We start from the raw sequence: 25,267 nt of genomic DNA on the forward strand, positions 1-25,267 counted from the left end.
GTAATCAATATACATATAAACAGCCAAAGAAAAAGGCAAACAACAAACGAAATTTCTGAACGACATAGCAAAAAAAACATGCGATATTCGTGCTTCTTTTATTTCTTTATTATTTATTATTGTTTGCTTCTTGCACGAATTTATTGCATTGAAAGTTATGCATACCAAGAACATTCTGTTTTATACTCTTTAAAAATTGTGTACATTTTAACATAACCTTAAATGGTAAGAAAAAAACATCGGCGTCTACCAAAGCATCGATCTGTCAACTTGACCTTCATTAGAAATTAATATCAATTCAAATTTTATTGCTGAATAAGTCAAGTTATAGCATTAGATCTGACTTTTGATAGAAGTCACCCATTACTATTAACAATATTCTTTTGCATAAATATGACGATTTAGTTTTAATTTAATGGACTCGAAATTGACAATTGTTAGTAAAAATTGCAACCGAAAATTTTTAATTAAAAAAAAAATGATAAAGTTCGTTTTATGAAATAGTCGAATTACGAGTAATATTTGGAATTGTACAAATAAATTTCTTTAATAATTTTTTTAGATCAAGTTCTCAAATTCTATTGACAATTTGAACATATAAAAAACGTAATATATATATCTATATAAATATATAAAAAGATTACGAAATCGAAAAAAGTTAAAGAATAATTTTTAATATTGAAAAGAAAAACAGTGTTTTTTGTTTTTTAATAAAACCATAAATAAAAACAAAATAAAAAAAAACATAATTAATACAATATGTAAAGATGAGTGCATCACAAGCTGTTACAATTAATAGTGGATCTTGTAATCCAACAGTTGGTAGCGGGAATATTGGAGTTGGAGGTGTTATTAATGATAAGGAAAATGGTACAATGACAACAACAACAAACACATCAAATGGAAAAACTGGACCACCAAATGGCCCACCACCAATACCACCTACAAAACCAATATTATCATCACCTGGTTCATATAAACAAAATTTTGTTAATACCAATAATACTAATTTATTTGGTACTATAGGTTCTATCAATAATACAACACCATTAGTAACGGCTGGAATACATAGCGTTAATAAATCATCGCATAGTGGAGGAGGATCAGGTGATAAACCAGCTATAGCAGCAAGACCAATACCACCACCAACTTTACCAAAATATTCATCATCATTTGGTAAAATTGATCGTGATAGAAATGAATTTAAAATAGATAGGGCTGATAGAGAAAAGGTAAAAAAATTCATTTTTATCAAAGTTTATTTTTGTTTCCTTCATTATTCGTTTTCTTTTTCTTTTTTTTCTTTTTTTTTTTTGTTGGTTTTTTATGTTAAGGAACCAACAAAACAAAAGAGAGAAAAAATGTTAATAAGATAATAAAAGTCAGTAAATTCATATTTTAAGTATATAAAATTTATTTTCGTATATAAGTGCCTTCTTACAAATAGAAATTGAAGGTTAAATCGATTTTTAATTTTTTAACACTTGAATTTTGTGTCACGTTATTACTAAATTTACACTTTAAGTTCTTATTGATAAACTAATGAAAATTTTTTGTTTCTTCAAAAGATAGATGAAAGTAATATCTAATTCTTTCTATAGACCAAACGGAGTAATTATAGAGGGACATTAGTTATTTCCAGACTAGTCTTCTTCTTTCTTTTTTTTTACCCACCGACAATAAGAAACGTTATGTGATTGCATCAAATTTCGGTTGTTGAGTTTTAAGTGGAAGTTAACATCTCCATTGTAGGGAATTGTAAATAAGCTATTTTGAGCAAGATGTTGGTATGTCGCTCTGTCTGTTTATAGTAGATTCTGAAAATAAATTTTATTTTGTGAAGAAAAAAGATGAAACTTGGGTTCCTGCCTTCCAATTTGCTCGCTTGATTTTTTCCAATTGGTCATAAAACCCTTCTTTTTTTACGTCATCCTTGTCATTGCTATCATTTCCATTTTTGTAAACTTATTATTCATTTTTGGTGTCATCATTAAAAAAAACTCTGGAGTTGTCATTGTGCATTTTAGATGAAAACAAAAAAAACCCGGTGTCATTGTTAAAAAAAAAATGAGTGATGCATAATATGTAAACCATTCACTCATTTTTTTTTAAGCGATAGGTAGTTTTTGAGTTTCACTCATTTTTCCTTTCTTTCACTTTTTTTTTGTGAAAATGATGACAGGGCTCGGATCGTAATGAAGAAACAATATTAAGAAGAAGAGGACTAGTCTAGAAACATGAATTTATCTTAAATTGTTTAATTTACTTTAGTATGTATGCATGTAATTGTGATTTTTTTTTTCAGTTTTAAATATTTCAAGTTAAAAAATTTTAAGGGCGAAGGAAGGCGTAATTTATTAACAAAAATTTTGATCTTTTGTGTTTCAAAATTTTACAGAAATTCTGAATTTTTTATCATAACAAAATTTTAAGTATAATCAATTGTGAAAATTTATGAATTTACTGATATTTTATAGTTCTTATACATATATGTATGTATATTTATATATATACATATACATATATAATTATAATTTTTGTTTTATTATAAAACAGTTATAAGTACTTAGTTAAAAATATTTTTAATGTAGTTTTAATTTTTAATATTTTTTAATATTTAAAAAAAAATTTTGCATTTAAATCTCTTTGATTACATTTTAGTATTCTTACTTATATATTGTATTGAATTTGTGTTAATTTATTTAAATATACCGTTATTTCAATTATTATGGGAACGTACCTACTATTTTATTATTACATAATGTATACTTATTATATAATTATAATTTGAAAGCACGAAAATTTTATATTCATTTATAATATTTTTATATCTTGTTAATTTTCTTATAATATTAAAGTTATTATACTTAAAAATCAATAATAAAGATTGATGTAATAAATTTCAAGTAATACAAAATATTTTTATATACTTGCTTAAAATCATTAAATATTTTAAATTAAAAATTTAATAGTAATAATATTACTTACGTTATATGAAAAATATTTAAAAATTTTTGTATTATAAAAATTATTACATCACTCTGAATAGATAAACATTATCTAATACACTTATATAGTACGTTTATTTATACATACATATATTTTATGTATGTATATATTGAAATGTTAAACATAACATTCTTTTTTTTATTAAATGTTCTTGCATATTAAAGTTTTTTTTTTTCTTAATTCATTCATGTGCATTATTATTTTCCACTTCCTTTTTAATAATTTAAATACTTATGTATGTACAAAATTATTTTAAATTAACTAATGATTATATTTATAAATATTTTTACATATATACTTATAATAGTAAAGCATTCATTACAAGAGAAGCGAATATAAAAAGTTAAGACAAAAAAAAAGTTAGTTTTTAAGGCATAGAGAACGTTGTTGTTATTTATTTTTGCCTGGTTATAAATTTGTTTTTTTTAAATTTCATTAAATTCATTTCTTTTTTTTTCATAAATTTTGGCTAATTATATACAAAAATAATTTATTATAAATATCAAAATAATGCTAACTCACATATAACACAAAAACTTTACCTATACTACAAGCATTTATACAGTCCAATTATTAAAACAAAGCAATTTTCACATTCATATATACACACGTTACATATTTTACGTGATCATATTTATAAATACATACTTAAATATAGATCTATAATATAAACAGATTTATAATTGCATAAATGTTTTTTTTTTGAAATTTGTAGAGAAAATTAAAAAAAAAACAAACTTTCATAATACTTACATATTCAACACTTCACATTTCTTAACTTTTCGTTAACTGTAGATTTTACATTTTCATACATTGTATATGCATTTTTAATTCTGTGGTTTCAAGTAAAGAAACTGCTTAAGTCAAATTTTGCCGTTCTTTTAATTTTATTTTAAAATTTAAAGTTTTTGTTATAGTTTTACGTTTGTACATATACTTATATAATATCCTGTCAATATTTAATCAATGAATTTCAGTTAGTAAATCTGATATAATAAGAAGATATCATCATTGTTACGAAAAAGTGAATGAAAGGAAAAATGAGTGAAAGACAAAAATTACCTTTCACCAAAGAAAAGAATGAGTGAATGATTAGCAACTGTATCATTCATTTTTTATACCCGTACGAACGTATGTTCGAAGGGTATACTAAATTTGCCTTACCGTTTGTAACGCTAAGAAATAACGGTGATAGATATAGACTCAAGTGTATGTTTTTGATCAGCGTCAAATTCTGAGTTGATTTAGCTTTGTCTGTCCGTCCGTCCGTCCGTCCGTCCGTCCGTCCGTCCGTCCGTCCGTCCGTCCGTCCGTCCGTCCGTCCGTCCGTCCGTCCGTCCGAACGATAACTCAAAAACTAATTGAGCTAAGTTCACCAAATTTTCACAAATGATTTATTGTAGTAAGTGCCAGAACCCTATTTAAATTGGACATGATCGGGGTACCGGTTCGGGTAGCTGCCATACAACTCCAAAATTTATTTGGCTATATCTCAGAAACTATAAAAGTTATGGTATTGAAATTTCACACAAACGAATATATTAGTAGGGCCAATATGCCACATAAAAGTCGTTGAAATTACTTGGCTCCTTCTGGTACCTGCCATACAACTTCAAAAATTATTTGGCTATATTTCAGAAACTATTAAAGCTATGGTATTGAAATTTCATACAAACGAATATATTAGTAGGGCCAATGTGTCACATAAAAGTCGTTGAAATTACTTGGCTCCTTCTGGTACCTGCCATACAACTTCAAAAGTTATTTGACTATATCTCAGAAACTATAAAAGCTGTGATATTGAGATTTCACACAAGTGAATATATTAGTAGGGCCGATGTGCTTGATAAAATTTGCTAAAATTTCTTGGCTCTTTCTGGTAGCTGCCATACAACATCAATAGTAGTTTGGCACAACCAGTATTTTGAATAACACATAGTACTGAAATTTTGCATAAATTAATATGGTAATACTCCAACTTAAAATCATAGTCTGCCCCATAGTTAGTTATGGCACATTAGTTATTCGCATATACGATAACAAGTTCGTACGGGTATCACAGAGTTGACAAGGTCAACTCTATTTTTTTTCTCGTTTTTTTTTGTTTTAAGAAGAACATCGAAGGGCAACTATTTTTGACAGTTCATTTTTTAATGATGACACAAAAAATGAATTATAGGTTCACAAAAATGTAAAAGATGAAAATTATGATGATAGGCCCGTATGTAGTTGAAAAATAATATTATTAAAATTTGAAGTTAATATGCTGAGAACATTAAATTTTCGATTAAACAAATTTTTCTTTAAGTCCTTAACAATTAAATTTGCAAGTAATTTAAGAGAAAAAAGAAATATGTTTAAAAGAAAAATAGGTTTTGTTGTTCATTTTCGAATAAACCTTATGTGTTCTTATATTGTCATACATATAAAACTGTGCCAGTTACTGGTTTACATATCAAAAACTAAAATGTGTTAATCTTATTTTAAGAAAAGCAAGTAATGATTGTTAACATTGTTTTTCATTAAAATTCCGTTCTGTCCATATACTTTAATTGTTTAATTTGTTTCACCACATACATTCGAAATAAATGACAAAGTCTGAGATAGGGAAATTCATTTTGACATTTCTGCTTTGAAATATTGTTTTCGCCAAATTTTAAGTTGATTTAAAATGATAATTCTTGGCCCTCTTTTTCTGCTCCAGAGCTAATATCCAAGAATTAATCTATCTATAAATCAGAGACTTTTATTGAAAAGTTTTCTCCAAAGTTGGTAATGAAACGTCATGATTATGTGATTGTGTTTTTTTTTATATTAAATATGAAGTAAATATTAATCTGATTGAGAAGAACCCTATTTTAATCATTTTAATATAAATTTGTTAAGAGAATGATTTTGTTGAATTTTGTGAACTTCCATTTGATTAACGAATTATTTTCTTAACCTTTTTATTGTATAAACACAACTTTAAATTAAAGCCGGCTTAAAATAAAATAACATGGCAAAAAAGCAAATAAAATTCTTAAAAAATAAATAAACTGAAATGAGCTGAAAATAAATTAAATGAACTGAAAATAAAAATCAGAATAATTTCGGTTCTTCATAATTTGTACAAATAAAACGGTTAACGACAACGGCTGAGGATTTTCGTTATTAACCCTGAACAGCGGAACGGCATAATTAACTGTATTTTTCTTATTGCCAATGGAAACCGCCGGTGATGAAATAGAAATTTAAAATTAATATTTATATTTTCTTTTTGTCAATTTCAAATTCAACTCCATATAAAACAAATATCATTTGACAAATTGGCAGAGTAAAATTACTGTCTGCAGAGAATGTTGTCAAACTTTACAGAAATACAAACTTGAACTATGTATGTGGTATAAGCAAAAAAACACCAAAAACTGTTTGCATTTCCGGACCAAATTATAAATAATAATCTAAATAGATTTATTTTTATTCTACTTTTCTTTATTCGGATTTCTACTTTTGTACTAAATCAAAAAGTTACGATACCAGAGTAGAATTTTATACAGATTGAGTTTTTAAAATGGAAAATTAGAATTTCGCAAAGTACAAATCAACTGTTTGAGTATTCAAATTTTTGTTTACAAATTTATATCTTATGTTTATAATTTACGATTGAAATATTACGATTTAGTACACATCTGAAATTTATATTTGGCCCTTATGTATGTAATAATAAATCAAACATCACTTCAAAAACTATACATTTGAAACATTTCACAATCTATACCTTAACTGAAGGTTTTCAAAATAATATTAAAAAAGTCATTTTTAAAATTCTAATTCATTTAAATAAAAATTTAATTTAAAAATGAAATTGCAATTGGTTTTTAATCTAGTAGTATATGCTTACTAACATATATACTGTTTATACATACTCGTATATGACATAATTATATACTGTTGAGCCATTTTATCTATCTTGTAACATTTTTCTGTAAATTTTGAATTTAAAAGTTTATTTATTACGATTTAGGAACAAAATTTGAAAAGAAAGAATAGATTATTGAGGAAACGGTACTATTTAACTAAATTAAAAGTTCCGCTAATTCAATTTTTAAATTTTTTTAAATTTTCTTTTAATTTTAATATGAACTCGTTTTTTTTTCAGACCTAAATAAACTAAAAATATAACATAGGGGGTAGTTTTTAGGTTTAATTATAATGGTAAAGAATTTATATGTATGCAAATAATGACATTTTTAAATAATATTTTTAGGGGGTTCCATTGTTGGAAAAACTATAAACTATTAAAATTGATTTTAATTTTTGTCTGGGGTGATCAAATAAAATGCACGCATTTGTAGATATTAAAAACAGTTGCAATAACAATTTTTTTTTTGTTTGGACTCTGGTGGATTCTGTTACATAATCAAATTACACTTCTTTAAATTGGTAACAAAAAACGCTGCACAATTTCTATTTTAAATGCAACTTAAAATTTATAACATATTTTATGATCGTATGTTCCAAATACATGGATTTGATATTGAATTTATTCCCTCAATTTATGAAAAAAGCATGCAATTTCTTAATTAATTTAACAGTTTTAAACTGAAAAGTACCCTGTAGAAACTGTAGATTTCTTACAAGTGTATTTCAACCAATTCTAACTTTCAGGCTTTTGCTAAGATATTTTCAGGCTATTTGAATAAGATATACAAATTTCTATAAATAAGTGTATGAATTTCTACTATAAATGAATTTGACATCAACCGAATAAATGGTAATTTTAAAAACGTGTGTTTAATTCAAAAATTACTTTACCTCGTAAATTCAATTGTTCTAAGATCGGCAATTCAGTTACTCACAGAAAAAATTATTTTAAGGGCAATAACAGAAAATTAAATTAGCGAATCTATGAATAGACGCTTAGTTATTTCAAGAATTTAAAAATTTTAAGTTCACATCCCTATTTCGGTCGCTGGTATTAGTATTTCGATTAAAATGCAAGAGAATATTAGGCTATTACATTTTGTAAGAACTCAAAATTTATAAAAAGTTTATAAAAATTATAAGAATGAGTATTTTTAACTGTTCAAATGATTTAACTCCGCTACTCTCGTATTATTTTCGCTATATTGCGAAAATTTAGTCGTGTTTATAAACAAATTACGTTAGAAATATTTGTTTATGAACAGAAATATACCGTAGTTTTCGCTATATATCGTGATATATTGCGGTTATAAAAAGGCCTATTGTACTAATGTTTATATAAACTCAAGATAATCAGTTAAATAGTAACATGGTGTATAACTTACTGTACCAAAACTATTCATTGTTTTTTTTTTTCAAATACCTTCATAGCGTGTATTAAATGTGAATTGAGACTGTATATCTAAGTTTCGGTATTTTTATGATATAATTAACATTTCTACCCTATATTAAATTTATAAGTAAAGTTAATTCGAATGAGATATTTCAAAAATATGCAAGAACAAAAGATTAGAATGAAATTTTTTTTTTTTTCAATAAATCAGAAAGATTAAATGCAAAATTTTATGAAAATGTAACAAAAAAAAATTTTTAATTCAAATAAACAACTATTGCTAGTAAAAACAGAAAACAAAAATCATTTATGTATGTGTCTTGCCTATATAGGATAAAATTGGTGGGTCATATCGTCTTGCAAGTTTAGATCGGTTAGCATCTCGTCAACGTCTTCTTGAACAAAATGGTGGTTTAGGTAATACCGCAATAACTTTTAATAATGAAAACAATGATAATGCTATAAATCAGCAACATAATAATAATATTCCTTCTAATACTCGAAATTTAATAATTAATGATAATAATGGTATAGATTCCTCTACAAATTCATCAAAATCATCTCTAACATCTTCATTAATAAATAATAGTGAACATCACAATACTTTAAGTGGATTGAATAACACAACGAAAAATACGTCAATTCGAACGACAACTGCAAGTAACGGAGTTTTAAACTCTGTAAAATTTACAACAGTTAGGTCGTCTACTACTACAACGGTAAGACTAAATTAATTATTGTTACTTGTTAATACCATAATGTACCCAAGAAACTGCAAAAATAATAAAGCACTATTGTATATAAATTGTAAAATATCAACAAAATTTAAACAATAACATTTCATATGTGATTTTCAAACAAATAAATAATGATTCGAATTGATGTAGATATACACATATATATAACGTACATACATATGTATATATTTATAAGTTTCTTGTTAAAGTTTAACGATTAATAGGATTTTCGAAAATTAGTGTTTTTTTTTTTGCGGAAACAATGTAAGAACGAGTTCGTAGCAAAAATTCGTTTTGTTACTTTTTCTTTTCAACAATTCGTCGATTTTGTAACCTTATATGTACATACATAATGTAATCGTACTGAAGCAAGGAATTTGGTTTATAAATTCAATAGGAAGTAATAACGTATTTAGGTTGCCATTTTTATAAAAACCTAAAGGTTTATTTTTAAGGTCTATTCTTAATTATTTTTGTAGTAAAATGGTCACCCATTAGAGATATCAATATTCGAGAAAGAGCACCTACTCACATTCGCAGATATTAAAAATTTCCAAAACTTACCAAATTGCCTCGACATACTTTAGGCCGAGGTCCGTGTATTGTGAAAAAAATATAGTGACAAGACGGATAATAGTAGTTTGTATAAAGTTATGCAATGTTAATTATAACAATGTGGAGGAAAACGCGAGAGCGAACGGATTATATTGCTGAAGCAAGAGCCATATGTAAACTTTTTGGGGCGGAATTAGATATAATAGTTGTCATTCCGTATGTCCCTCTTTTTATCTAATATTTAATTTAAAAAAGACTAGGCATAATATTTCGACATTTATGTCCATTTCATATTTTCGAGAGCTTCTCTAATTAAGCCATTGAAGTTTGTCAAAAAAGATTATTTGGTAGTATTTGTATTGACCTCGTGAAATATATTCTCTTCTAATTAACTCGCTTATTATTGATCATCTGTATACTTACATATCTACAGTATACATTGTGCATAATTTCCTGGATAATACAGATTTGTACAACATACTATGTATGCCTCTATGTTTTGCGGTTTTAAGCAAATAACTGTAATATTAAAAAATAGAAAAAAATTTAAATAACCATAAAATTATTTACACCACTCATATTAATGAATTTTAGTTTTTTTTTTAAAGTGTAGCTATCGCCACTGTACTCTTGAATTTTTTTTTTGTTTTCTTATTCTTATAAAAGCATAATATATATTGTATAAGTACTCTGCATTTAGACTACATATGGAATAAACAAAAAAAACAAGCATAAAAATAAAAAATTTAAAATCATATGCATAGCGTGTACATCAATGTGGGGTATTTAGGTGTATTGGATACTCCAGTGTGTTGAATATATTGAATATACATACGTATAAATTCTCTATACTTTTTATGAATCATAAACTTAATTTTGTTACTTTTGTGTGCATATGTAGTTATACAAGTAACATATATATATATATTTATAAATATTATGTATATTTTTATACTTTTTTCGCCAATTCCAGGCTTTTGTTATTGTGCTTTTTTATGCTTTATTTCGATTTTTTTTTTTTATTTAAAATATTTGCTTTATATGAGTGTGTGGTGAATGCGATGTCCAAATGGGATTTTTCTTTTTTTTTTGTATGGGAAATTAAATAAAATAAAAAATGCGAAAAAAATATTTCAGATATTCTAGTTTAAAAAAAGTGATTGGTTAGATTAAACATAAAAAAAGTCAAATATCGGATTAAAAAAAAAATAACTTTATTTTTGTAATTAAAAATATTGAAAATTAATGAAATTTATTTACTTAATAAATTTGATATTCATTAATTTTCTGTTTTATAATCTTTGAAATGGTCAAGAAAACGGAAATTATTTTCAAGTTAAAGTTATAAATAAATAATTTAATAAAATCAATTTTATGTAGGTTACAACAATGTTTCAATGAAAGATAACACTCTTTATGCACCGATATAAGTATTAATATATACATACATGCATATACATACATATTTATACATATAGAATTATTCATAACTAAAATTAATTTTGATAAATTTATTTTAAATTTAAATTTATTCGGAAAGGGTGATTAAATTTATATCAAAGTGTGGCTAGTGTATTGTTTTCATGTAATTTTTTTTTTTTTAAAGAAAAAATCAAGAATAAATTACAAAAGATTATTTTTTAAACAAAAATTTTCGATTTCATATTACATACATACGTAATTCGATCGAGAATAAAAAATAGAAATTTAAAGTGATTGAAATACAAAAAAAGAAAAAAAAAATATTTAAAATGAGTATACCACGTTCAAAAATTTCTGAATTAAGTTCTAAATTTAATCAAATGATAAAAGAAGATTCAGAAAAAATTTTACATAAAAAAAGTCCAATATTTTTAAAACGAAATCTTGATCATGATCCACCATCAAAATCACCAATATCGTCATCTTCCGTAAGTACTGAGTGTACCCTGTTCTTATATAACATGTACATGTATATACCAAATGTATTAATAAAAAAAAAATATTTCAAGTTGTTAATTTATTACAAATAAAAAAATAAAACAATTTAAATGATTAAAATAATTTTTTTTAAGAAAATAATAAAATAAAAAAATCAAGTTTTTGCTTTTTCCGATTATGTATTTACTTACTCATATACATAAGTATAGAGTTCTATATACATAAATGCATTCGTACGTGCATAATATTTATACGATACGTTCACGTTGTACACAGTGTGCACATACTTAGGTATATGTGTATTTGTAATTTATTTAGAAAAATATATGTAAGCACAATATTTACCTAAAAAGTTTGATATAAAAAGTGCATTGAATTATTCTTTTCTTCTTCTTAATTACGCAAAGATTCCATTCATTTTTTTTTTTGAAGTACATACTTACGTACATAATATGTACTTATACATATTTATACATTTATATAGCATGTATATTTATATTCATATATATGTACACTAAGTCCATATATATGAATATTTTCATTAAAGTACCTATCTGTTATTATGTATTTTGTAATTATTAAATTTAATATTACAATATATGTACAATACTATACATAAGTATGTATAAATATTTTGTAAGAAATTTCTGATTAATTAAATGTTATTATTTAAGCGTTATATAAAAAGCATATTTTTTATAAGTAAGTAATAATGATTTACAATTATCAGTTCTATACTGTAAATTTTCTATTAAATATCGAACATCTTCAGAATTACTTTTTCAACCATAGTAAAGCTTTGTAAACATTGCATAGTAGCATTTATTATAGAATTATCTTCAATTTGGTATTGATTATTATGAGCGCTAAATTTCGTATTTTGATCATACAAAATATAGAATGCTATGATGAATGTTATTATTATACTTAACAAACAAACAAAAATTTAGAATTCTTTAAACACTCTTTGAATTGCAAAAATATTCTATTTCTATCGAATTCACTAATAAGAATTTTCTCAGTTGCATATGATAATAAAAATTGCATTTTCAATTTCAGGTACAATTTTTATTTTTTTTATTGTTTCGAACCAATGACTAATAATTTGTAAATATTTTAAATTTTTTTTTTTTTTTTTGTATATAATGACATATTTTGTATACATATACAGACAAAAATTTCGATTTTACTATTAAATTATATTTTTATTATCGCCGACATTAAAATTGAGCGTAACTTAACTTTATCGCTACACAATTCGACAATTACCATTAAGCTAAACTGTATGTGTAGTTATAGGATATGACTGCAATTCCGAAGATATCTAGCTAGATTTATTAGTTCGCTTTTGAACGAATTGATTTCTCTCATAAGAAATTTTTTTTTGTTCTACATACATACATTATCAAAAAATTATTAATAAAAGTTAAAAAGGCTCAAATTTAGTCAATTTAATTGAATCCCCTGACTTCAAAATTGTATGCTTCAAAAAAGAACCTTTAACGTTTTTCTTGGTAAACAAATACATATACGATAATTTATCAAGTGTAAATAGTAAGTATAGTTTAAATATTTGACAAGTTCAATTATCTTGTTTATTTTTATATTGCACTATTTATTTTATATGTTGGAATCAGATAAATAGTGCAATCGCAGCATAAGTCCAGTACTGAATTTTTTTTTCTATAGTTAAGCTACATCAAGGTAACGATAAATTTTATATCCTGATTTTGTAAAACGGTTTTGGTTACATCAAATATTGCCTGTAACATTGTTTTAATGACAATTGATTTCGCATTTTGATTGTGTTTCTATATCAAACTTTACATACGTTATTCAGATTCGCTTACAAGTTTGCGCACAATGAAACTTGTTCATAATTCGTTTTTGTTTTTTTTTAATTATTTTTGTATATAGCTATGTATAATTATGTTTTTTATTTTAAGTATGTAACAAGCATTCTTATAAGATCTTTGAAATTTCCTGTTTTTGACGCTAGCATTAATTTATGTCAGATCTAATCCAAAATTTTGAGATCTTTTTGTTTCTCTTTTGGTTTAGATCACAAATCACCTTGCTCTACAACACTTTGTGTCATCTTTAAGTTCCAATGTAAAAAAAGACTGCTTGCATTACATTATTGTAAAAAAAAGCACTTAAGTATAATTTCAAATAGTTAATTTGAAAATAAAAATAAATCTATGTAAAAATTTGTTTTGATCAATGCTTCTTTAAAATTATAAATGTTCAATGAATAAAAAATTCTAGTTAAGATTGTTAAATTCCGTTACTTGAAATAAACTCCTTCATCTGAGTAGTGTATATAATGTTGACATAATGTATGTAATTTAGAGTTTTACTGATTATACTGGAAATATTAACATTATATCCTTTATAAAATACTGTGGATATACCTTAAAAATATTAAATCTTAAATTTATTAGCTCTAATATTATACTAATCGAAACATTTTTTCAGCTTCAAAATAAGCGTGAGATGTTTTTTAAATCTGACTCTCATGGCAGCCCGTCAGGACCTCCACCGAATCCACCAATACCAAATAGTCACGTAAATAGTAATTCAACATCACAGGTATGTACTTGTTTATATAATTCTTAAAGTTCGCATTTAAAGCTCTTATAATTTTAATTATTAAAAAATTCTTAATTATTAACTAATTTTAATTATTTTAACTATTAATTCATAAGTTTAGTTATTAAAAAAAAAATTCATTTTGTTTTGTTAATTTGAATATTTTTTTAAAGCTTTATTTATTTAATTCTTTTCGCTTTCCTTTTAAAAACAGAATAGTACGCCAACAAATGAAAAGCACCAAAATATTCAAGGGTCACAAATAATGAATAATTCAACAATTGCTCCAGTACTGAATGGTACAACTACTCATAATAGTAATATTACGAATGGAATTAATGGCACTACACCTAACGTCAGTGCAATAACAAATAATTTAAATAATTTGTCATTTAAAGAAAAACAACAACAATTATTGATAAATAATGATGGTCATTCTGACTCAAATAAAATTGCAAATGATCGTTATGTTGATAAAGAAAAACAAATTGTAAGACCGAAACCAAAGGAATTAGATGGTTATGTAGGATTCGCAAATCTTCCAAATCAAGTTTATCGTAAGGCAGTTAAAAAAGGTTTCGAATTTACGTTAATGGTAGTAGGTAAAATAAAGTGAAAATCTTTTGGTGTACCATATATGAAACAATTTATATATTTTTCAACATTTTAGGAGAAAGCGGCTTGGGTAAATCAACTTTAATAAATTCAATGTTTTTATCTGATATATATAACCAAGATCAATATCCTGGGCCATCACTACGTATTAAAAAAACGGTTGCAGTTGAATCTACTAAAGTTCTATTAAAGGAAAATGGTGTAAATTTATCATTAACAGTAGTGGACACACCCGGTTTCGGTGATGCCGTTGACAACAGCAACTGGTAATGTTGTAACATTTGCTTAACGATTTTTTTTTGTTTTTTTTTTATAAAATAAAGTGTTAATATTGTTAGTAATTATTTTCTTGTAGCTGGGTTCCAATAATTGATTTTATCGAAAGTAAATATGAAGAATATTTAACTGCGGAATCTCGTGTTCATCGAAAAGCAACCCCAGATAACCGTGTTCATTTATGTTTATATTTTATAGCGCCATCTGGACATGGTTTAAAACCGTTAGATGTTGAATTTATGCAAAGATTATGCGATAAAGTCAATATAATACCAGTAATTGCTAAAGCAGATACAATGACACCTGAAGAGGTGCAATTGTTTAAGAAACAAATATTAAATGAAATTGCTCAACATAAAATAAAAATTTATGATTTTCCTGAACCTCTAGAAGACGAAGAAGAAGCCAAAGTTTTAAAAACACTAAAAAATCGTGTTCCATTCGCGATTGTTGGTGCTAATACAGTAATTGAAGTTGATGGTAAAAAAATACGTGGTAGACGATATCCATGGGGCATAGCTGAAGGTAATTTATTTTCTTTATACTGCTTAATATAAAACGAAACAAAAACAAAATAATTAAATATTAAATTGATGTATAAGAATATTTTAAAAATTTAGTTCTTAAAATCTCATAAACCTTATAGGAAATTACTATATAGATATTTATAATTGTATATTAAAGCATATAATTAATTACATCGAAATATTAAAATTAAATTTATAAATTACGAAATTTTCATAAGCTCTCCTTTTTTTCACACATTTAAAAAAGTTGAAAATTTGGAACACTGTGACTTCATTGCATTAAGAAATATGGTCATAAGGACACATTTGCAAGACTTAAAAGATGTCACAAATAGCGTACATTATGAAAACTATAGGTGCAGGAAGTTGGCAGGACTTGGTAATGATGGAAAAACAAGAATGTCGAATAAGTAAGTAATTTGTTTTCTTCATTTGTAAATTTGAAGAATAATCTTTTAATATTTATTGTTATAAACTTTTAGAATTCAAAGCTTCTTGTTTATATTTACAATAGTATTTATTTTTATTTATTATTTTTTTTTGATTCTGAAAACTAAGAAAGTGTAATAACTTCACATTATTTGTTCGTTGGAAAAATTATATTTCCTTATTCTTATATTTTTGTTATAATTTTTTTTTTCAAATGCTTCTTACTAGCGCATATTATAATTTTTTTTTGTTAAGTATTTTATTGAGGAAACATTTGCATCTTCAAATCATTCCAAGAATTTTTTTTCAACTATAATTAATATAGACTTTAATTTGGATTTAAGTTTTTTTTAGAAATTAAAAACCAAATAAAATATAATTGTAGTTTATTTTTCCATTTTTATAATTAAATCGAGACAAGAAAATTTCTTTATAGAAAAAGAAATGTCATTCTCTCATATCTCATTTATTTTTGTACATTATCTTTCTTTCTCTTAGTTTATGCCCTCAAGGAATAATGAATAGCTTTATGACTGTTTGGTAAGTTTTGGTGATTTCTTGATTTTTTTTTTAAATTCTTGTTCCCAGCAATATTATTTTGAAATTCTTAAAGAAAAACATTTTTTTTTAATATACATATATTAACTTTTTTGAGTATATTCCTTTAAATTTTACGTATTTTTACATAAATATTTCCGAAAGTAAAATTTCTCAATATTTTTGTGTTTTTTTTTTAAACTTTATTAATGTTTAAGGAACCAAAGAGGAAAATTAAGTTCAATTTTTGAATTGTGTTTCTTCTTCTTCTTATAATGGATAAAAAAATATTTGCAGGAGCTTTTCCGTTAGCTTGAAAAAAAAATCTAGCTTATTTTACCATTTAATTTGCTCTTTGATTTTTTTTCTTATTTTTGTTTTGTTGTACTTATTTTTTTTGTTACTTGTAACCGATTTCAAAAATATTTATTATTTTAAAATTAAGTGCGACTTAAAACAATAAATGCAGCGGTTCTTGTGCTAGGAATTACTCGTGAACAATGATTCTTACAATAACAAAAACTTCTGCGCAAATTTATTTTTAAGCTTCATATTAATTTATTTGAATTACATATGTATGTGAAAAAATGCGACAATAAATTTAGTTTTGTTAAGTTTTTTTAAATATAAAGATAAATTGATGGTGCCTGATTTAAGTCGCAGTAAAATATAAAATAAAATATTGCAGCGATACAATTTTAATTGCTGAATAAGTTAAATTATCATTCCTAAAATATTTTTTGATCTAAAAAAAATATTCAGTTTGATTTCTCTGATTTAATGTGATTTATAATATCCTGTAAATAACTAATATCATTTTCAATGTCTAAATAATTATGCGACCCCAAACATCTCTCTAAAAAACATAAATAAATTCAAGTACCCTTGTTGATTGCCTTTTTCAAAAATAAAAAATAATTTTTTTATCTGAACAATTTTAGTGGTTTTGTTAATTCTGGTTGTCTATATTCATTTAAAAATATTTTTAAGTTATTTTTAACCCTTCGATAACAATTATTGTAATATTGAAAAAAAATTTATAAAAAAAAAATTTTTGTTTTCATGCTTCATATTGTTTGAGAATTCATTCAATAATTTCATATTTATTAATTAAGAGAAGTCAGATGGGGGACATATGGTTTACAAAATTGCATTTCGAGTGATATTTATAATAACAGTATAAAGCTAGTCTAACAAAGGAATTAATTGGGAGATTTGAAAAGAACTGAAATTAAAATTAATAACTTTTAAAAAACTTGACGCCTAATAAATAGAAATACCAGATAGTTCACTTGTCAAAGAAAGAGAAGTGCTGATCTGTAAAATTTGATGCGGTTAATATACCTTTCTGAATTTATGCGATGCGGCTAGTAAAAATTTAACCGCAAAATAAAAGCCGCTTCTATATTTATAATCCTTTGTTATTATGTAATTTCTGTTATATAAAAAGAAAATAAAGGTTTCATATATATCAAAAGGAATCACATTCATTTTTAAATATGATTGCTTGAAAAATTCAAAAACTGACTTATTTTTTGGGAAGTTAAATTAAGAGAAAAAATTTGCTATTATTATTATTTTCTTTGTCATTATTACACTTCACCAAAAGTTAAGTTTTTCTCCCCTAAACAGCTTTAAATGTTTTGATATATTAATTATTAATAGCCTTTATTTAAGCTAAATTACTTTTATATCCTTTGAAAACCATTATCATAAAAATTCAATGTTTTAATTTGATCATTCATTAATCAGAGATTTTTAAATTAATTTTTAAAACCAATTATTCATACATGTACTGTATTTTCAATTTCATTACATATTTAAAAAATTTCACAAATTTATCGTCCATAATAACTACCACGTAGTATATACAATTTTTTGCTAAATTTAATGTTAAACAATTTTCTAATTATGTGTTTGACATGAAAAATAATTTTTTAATTTTAATGTGCGTTTTATTGTTCAACAAAAGTACGACATAATTACAATGAACAATAAAACGATTTTTATAATAAAAGTTTTCATAAGAGACAAAAATATCTTCGTAAAAACTATGAAGAAATTTTTAATTTATTTAAATTTTAAAATTGTAAAATTCTATTTTGTTGTAAATTTATATACAATTTTTTTTTATTTTTTTTTTATAAAGGAATCCCCTTGCTCAAATGGAAGAAGAAAAACGAGAACATGACTTAAAAATGAAAAAAATGGAAGCAGAAATGGAACAGGTTTTCGAAATGAAAGTAAAAGAGAAAAAACAAAAATTAAAGGATTCTGAATTAGAGTTAACAAGACGACATGAAGAACGAAAGAAGGTTTGTTATTATAAAAAGTAAAACATGTACCAATTCGTTTTGAAATATCCAAAAATAATATAATTGTACCTATTATAAGTACCATAATCATTAACTTTATGTCCATGAATTATTTTATTACAAAACTAAAAATTATATTCCATATGTAATATTAATAACAAAAGTGATAATAAAATACAAAAATTTTAGGCACTTGACTCACAATTACGTGAACTTGAAGAAAGACGACGAGCTTTTGAACAAGAAAAGAAAGAATGGGAAGAGTCAAATAATATTACATTGGATGAACTGCGAAGACGAAGTTTAGAAGCAAATAGTAAAGAGTAAGTAAAATATAATGTGAAATTAAAAATTAAAATAAAAAACAATTCTTATTGATGTAATTATGGCATATGTGTGGATGTTATAAAAAATTTTTTATAAAATTCGCTTACAAAATAGCTACTAAAAATTTACTTAATTTTGAATTTTTTTTTGTTTTTGTACAAGAAAAATTTCAAATTTAATACTAAAAACTAAATTCATTTTTACGAATAAATTGTTTGTGCATTAACTTAGTTGCATTTTAAATTATATTTTGTGAGTATTTGTTGTACTTTTTGTATACATACGTATTTTAAGTCGAAAATTTATATATATCCGTGTAACATTTTTTCAATATTTGGGAAACAAAAACTTTAACTTAATTGCTTTTCTAAACAGAACTTCCAAGAAGTATTACATATAATATATCTATTTATATATGAAATATTATATTCATTACAAAAATTTTAAAATTTAAATTTCTAATTTAATTAATTAGAAGGTATATCAAATTTTAAATTATTACTATACTTCTATTCAAATTATTACTATACTTCTATTATAGTAATCCATAAAGAGGAAGAAAAATCTGTGCTCCTTCGATAAAAGTGTTTTAACTCAACTCTATTCTCATTTTTCAAGGGTATATGTTTCGACAATCTATATTTAACGGTTTAAAGGGAATTTTTTTAATTCTACTCTCAATTTTTAAATAATTACAAATGTGGCATGTCCAATTTTACCGAGTATTTAAGTAAAAGTAATCCACTAAAATTAAGGGTAATTTTTTTTTCCAAATATGAGTCTTTCAAGTATTAATACTCACAAAATATTTTTTAATTTTTTCATAAATTTTTCATCATTTCTAACTATGTGCCTTTTTGTTACAAGTGTTTTATTCAATTTTAAAACTAATATAAATTATGATAGTTTAACAAAATGAAAAAAAAGCTGCTAGGTTTAAGAAATATGAATGCCATTTAGTTTATAAGTGGTTGCTGTTTTAAAATGTTATATTTGTTTTTATGATTTTTCTTTGTTAGCTTTAAAGTTTGCATTACAATTTGTTTTTTTTTTTTTTTTTTTGGTTTTTAAATGGACCGTGATAAATAATTTTTGCAAATCTGTAGTTATTGGCTTTTTCAAATAACATTGAACCCCTAAAGAAAGTTATTTGAATATTATTTTTCTACAACAAACGTGGAAGTTCAAAAAAAATTTTTAGTAACATTTCTTTTAAAATCAAAATTAGATAAACTAAACATTAAAATTCTTTAATAAACTCAATTGGAAATATCTTTTTAAATCTGGAAGTAAAGTGTTAATCATCAATAATAATAATATCGATATTCTAATTTAATGCATGTTATTATTATTATTGTTTGGTAATAAATTTATTTGTTAAAAAATTTTAGAATGCAAAAATTCTTTGATCTTTTTTTGGGGTTCTAAAAATAAGGTTTTAGTAGATTATTAGTTACGAGTAAGATAAGGTTTTAGAGATTAAGTAGTTCACAAGAAATTTATTAAAATTAAAATTACTTTCTTAAAATGAACAGTGTTTATTTGAAAAAAATCGGCGGTATTGAAAAATTTGTTTTACGGAATTTGTTTTTGACTTCAATCAGAATTTAAACGTCAGTGGAATGGGTGAATATGTTTTTCCATAAGCTAACGCACAAAAAGAAGAAGCATAATATTTGATACATATTAAGGGTTTTAATTTTAAGTTTAATGTGACAACACTTATGAAAATATATTCATAGTTTTATAATTTTTCAGAAATATTAATTGTCCAAAATACTCCAAGTCTCGAGTGTTATTTTAATAATTTTACAAACTCAAATTTTTGTAAAATTATAGCATCAAACTCATTTTAATTTTCAAATTAAATGTAATTTTAAATACATCCCAATATACAAATAATAAATAAAAATACATGTTTTATTTTTAGTTTTTTGTCATTATTTGTTATAATAAATATAATTTTAAATAAATTTCAAAATTTTTGCATTTTAAAATTTTAAAATAATTAAGTTAAAATTATCTTTATGCATATTTATTCAAGTTGATTAACAAGGTTAGTTTAGAAAATATGAAATTGAAATAATTTATGAAAATAGGAATTTAGTTATTATCAAAGTTATTCATTTACTTCAGTTTAATATTATATTTTTACTTATATTTAATCGGAAAATCTTATACGAATTTACTTAAATATTAAATTAAAATTAGAACGAATTTTAATCAGTTTAATTTCTATTAATTTTTATATTTAATATAATAAACTGTTAAATTTATAACAAATTATACAAATATTTTTTGTATAATCACCTCGTTTATTAATATTTTTTCTTTTATTTTAAATTATATATTTAAGTAAATTTTATGAAATCATATCATTACGAAATAAAATTAAAATAAAAATAATAATGTATAACAAAAAAGTGGTAGTTTATAAAATGGAAAATATTGTTATGGATCCCTAGATATATGAAAATATGAAAACAAAAAAAAAAACAAGAAAAAAAAATTATTTCCAAAAAAATAAATAAAATCTTCACAGGACGGCTTCAATGTCATCAAGAAATTCTGATGAATCGAAAGGGCGTCGTGTTTTTGGATCATTGCTGCGTCGTCACACAAGTTTTGGTGCACCTGATGGTCAACGAGGTCCACCAACAACGACACCATCAAATCTTGGACCAAACAATTCAAATTCATTACCCCCAGCACATTGTAATAGTCAACATGCTAATCAAGAAAATTGAATAAATTCATAACAAAAAAATATACTTAAATAAAAAAAACATATTTCATCTAAAATTCAAAATAGCACTTTAACATATCAGCAAAACTCAATATTAGAAACTTTTATAATAACATAATATTTATTTGTAATTTTACCTTATAGCTTTTCTATTTTTTTTTCTTAACAGTTTTTCAATTTTTTTTTTTAATAATTTAACTTATTTAAACGTTGAATTAAGAATTGTTAAATTTTTTTATTATTCTATTGTTTTATTTATCATAGAATAATAAAAATTTTTAAAAAATATTTAATAATATTTAATTTTGTCTAAATTTAAAAGTCATAATACATCTGGTTTAATTATTTTGTGGCATAATAAAATTGTTATTAAAAAAAAAATTATTTTTCTCAAATAATTCCGACACTTCCAATTTAAATAAATTTTTTTGGGAAGGAGTTCCGTTCCTTTAAAGCGACTAATATGAGATGAGCAAGCATTATTATGAAAAGATTTTAATTTTTTTCTGAAATAAGATTTTATAAAAGATTTAGGCATTGATTATTTGCAAAAAAAAAAAAAAAATCGGTGAAAAATTTTTTCTTGAAAAATGAAGCTATTTGTTGTTATTAGTTAGCTAAAATAAAAATGAATTCATTTGTTTTTATTTTTTATACATAAATTAAAAATAGGCACACAAAACAACCACTTTGAATTAATTTATAATTCATGTTTGTAATTCATGTATTTAAATGAATCATAACATACTCTAATGAGTCACTTTACTAAGTTGAACAATTTAGTAAGCATTTTTAATAATAATAGTAAATTCAAGGAAATTCAGAAAAGATACTTAATTCAATGATTAAGGAAAAAATTTTAATAAAAACTTCTTATTTAGAAGTATAAGTATGTTTTGTTTTTCATAAAATAATTTTTTAATTATGATATTTTATGTTCTTTTTGTAGCCCTAAGTAAAAAGAATTTGCGTACTTAATTACAAAATCCAATTTTTTTTTAAGAATTTAATAAAGAAAATCATAATTGTATCACATAAGTATTTATGTCTTTAATAAACATGCACATGTCCTAACTATCGCAACATTTATAATAAAAAAAAATAATTTAAAATTTAACAAAAAATTTAATTATTATATTATATTATTCAAGTTATTTTTATTCATACATACATGCAACATTAATTTAATTATAAAATATTATATTTTTCTTTATTTACTTAAAATTGTTTGTTAAATTTATTTTAAAATAACAATCCTTTTACAAATAGCTTTTATAAACATTTTGAAAATTTGATAATACCTACCTTATAATAAGAACCAAATTTTTTTCTTATAGTACTATTTTAAATTTCATATGTTTAATATTATTTAATGTATAAATAAATATTTTTTTGTTTTATGCCAATCCCAATATCTAATAAAGCAAGAAAATATATTATAATAGAAAAGAGGTTGCAGTGCTTAACGAGGCGACAAAATTTTAATTTGTTTTAATGTAAAATTATTAGATATTTAAGCAAAATATTTTGTACTTTAAATTTCTTCTAGAAATGAACTATTTAAATAATTTATATGCATACAATTTTATTTTTTTTTTTTTTCGAATCTCAAATTATAAAATTAATAATCATTATTCGTATCATTGATTGAATCAATTATTTCCTTTTTTTTTATTCAAGAAAATTTGATAAAATGAAAGCCTATGTGTGTACGACAAAATTTAAAAATATAAAACTAAATTTATTCGAAATCATTTTACATTTTAAAATATTGTACTTTAATTGTTTACTTTTTTTGTGTAATTAGTAAGTAAATTTTATATATTAAACAAAAATATGATTAATTTGAAATTTTAATGCGCACCAATTTTTTACTTTTTTACTAATCCTATTAGAAAAGCCATTTACTATGTGTCATTTTACTCATAATTAAATGTTTATTGTTATTTAATTTTGTTTTTAAACTTTTTTATATATTATGTATTAACTAATTTAACATTATTTTTTTTTTTCATATTTTCTATTCTTGATGTTTTTTTTTCCTGTTCCAAATTTTTGTATATAATTCTTAAATAGAAAGAAGAAACAATAATCATTAGTTGCTACCTATATACATATATGTATCAGAAAATCTATTTTTTTTTTTACTTTTCTAAAGCATTTGAAACCGCGAATATTTATTAAAAAGAATCTTGATTTACCTCATCATAATTAGTATTGAAAATCATCCAATCATAATCATAAAACTTTTATTCATAAAAAAAAAGAAATTAAACTCAATTTATAAGACTGAATTTATTGATAAAAAAAATTTTTGATGTCCTTTAATTATTTGCTTGTTTCCTTACAGAACTGTTGATGGCAAAGAGAAAAAAGACAAGAAAAAGAAAGGCTTATTCTAACGCTAAAATTCACGGCAATAAAATTTATATTGTAGAAGATGCAAAAATTAAAAATTTACTTAAAAATTTTTTTCAAAATGTGCATATATATATATATATAATATATGTATATATTAATTATATGTATATAAATATATATTAATTTATATATGTAAGCAAAAAACGAAAAAAAAAAAACAAAAAAATAATTTTTTTTGAAATCTTTTTCATAAATTGATCACAGACTTTGTTTTGCACAATAATTTTTTAATTTTAAGAAAATGTTAGGAGTTCTGCATAAAAATTAATTAAATTTATATAGATTTTATTACAAAAACAATTATAATTGATAATGTTATATCGATCATTTATTTTATAGTTCAGAAGAAGATTTATTTATGTATTTAGTTCAGAAAAAACACACAATCAGATATCAAAAGAAATTGAAATTGAAAATAAAAATCCCTATAACAAACAATATCTTATTAACTAAAGATATTATATTTAATAATTTCGGCATTTAAAAATAATTGAAATATTTTTCGTTTTAAATTTTTTTAACGTTTAAAAATTGATTTTAATATGATAATTGCCTTTATTATGAAAGCAAAAATGTACAATTTAATTTTAATATTTTTATTTTTCAAATCAAAATCGTAATAACATTAAAAAAAAATTTCAATTTCCCTTTAGATCTTTTTAAAAACCATATTATACCATTTGAATTACAAGAATCTACTAACTTTGTTTTGCAATTTACTTTTTTAGATTTTGTTGTTCATTTGGAAATCTCATAATGGCTGTGGGATGAAAATTTAAATATATAAAATAATTGTTAGTAATTATTTTTCTTTCATAAATAATTATAAAATTGTATTGATCAAAAATTTTTAAGCAGTCCTCAAACATTCTAAAAAAGTTTTGAAGCATTCCCCAACAGGCAATAGAAAACTAAAATAGCTTTGACAGCGGGACTAAAACCAATTTGTTCCAATAATCGAA

General features: G+C 23.4%; 1 protein-coding gene across 7 annotated transcripts; it reads left to right on the plus strand.

Moving 5' to 3' along the window:
- The first annotated feature begins 659 nt into the window (after nucleotides 1-659).
- On the plus strand, nucleotides 660-24,714 carry LOC129607571 (septin-7). 7 transcript variants are annotated; one of them, XM_055518646.1, is made up of 13 exons: nucleotides 660-1,232; nucleotides 8,641-8,725; nucleotides 8,843-9,027; nucleotides 13,999-14,112; nucleotides 14,327-14,714; nucleotides 14,783-14,993; nucleotides 15,083-15,528; nucleotides 15,778-15,940; nucleotides 16,458-16,499; nucleotides 18,646-18,811; nucleotides 19,001-19,134; nucleotides 21,681-21,853; nucleotides 24,235-24,714. In XM_055518646.1, coding segments are annotated over exons 1-13 (2,574 nt in total). In that variant the 5' UTR covers nucleotides 660-767; the 3' UTR covers nucleotides 24,237-24,714. The 7 variants fall into 7 exon arrangements, with proteins under 7 accessions (XP_055374621.1, XP_055374620.1, XP_055374618.1 ...); XM_055518645.1 differs by having other exon boundaries at nucleotides 660-969; nucleotides 1,027-1,232; nucleotides 8,641-9,027; XM_055518643.1 differs by having other exon boundaries at nucleotides 8,641-9,027.
- Nucleotides 24,715-25,267: the final 553 nt, after the last annotated feature.

This window comes from Condylostylus longicornis, unplaced genomic scaffold, assembly GCF_029603195.1.
Source record: "Condylostylus longicornis isolate FDR11 unplaced genomic scaffold, ASM2960319v2 ptg000027l, whole genome shotgun sequence".
Taxonomy (NCBI): Eukaryota; Metazoa; Arthropoda; class Insecta; order Diptera; family Dolichopodidae; genus Condylostylus; species Condylostylus longicornis.

Excerpts from the sequence above, each read along its gene's own strand:
- LOC129607571 (XM_055518643.1), top strand. The coding sequence starts at position 768 with ATGAGTGCATCACAAGCTGTTACAATTAATAGTGGATCTTGTAATCCA. Across the intron at positions 14,715-14,782 it reads ATTTACGTTAATGGTAGTAG|GAGAAAGCGGCTTGGGTAAA; the intron begins GTAAAATAAAGT and ends TCAACATTTTAG. Across the intron at positions 16,500-18,645 it reads AATAGCTTTATGACTGTTTG|GAATCCCCTTGCTCAAATGG; the intron begins GTAAGTTTTGGT and ends TTTTTTATAAAG.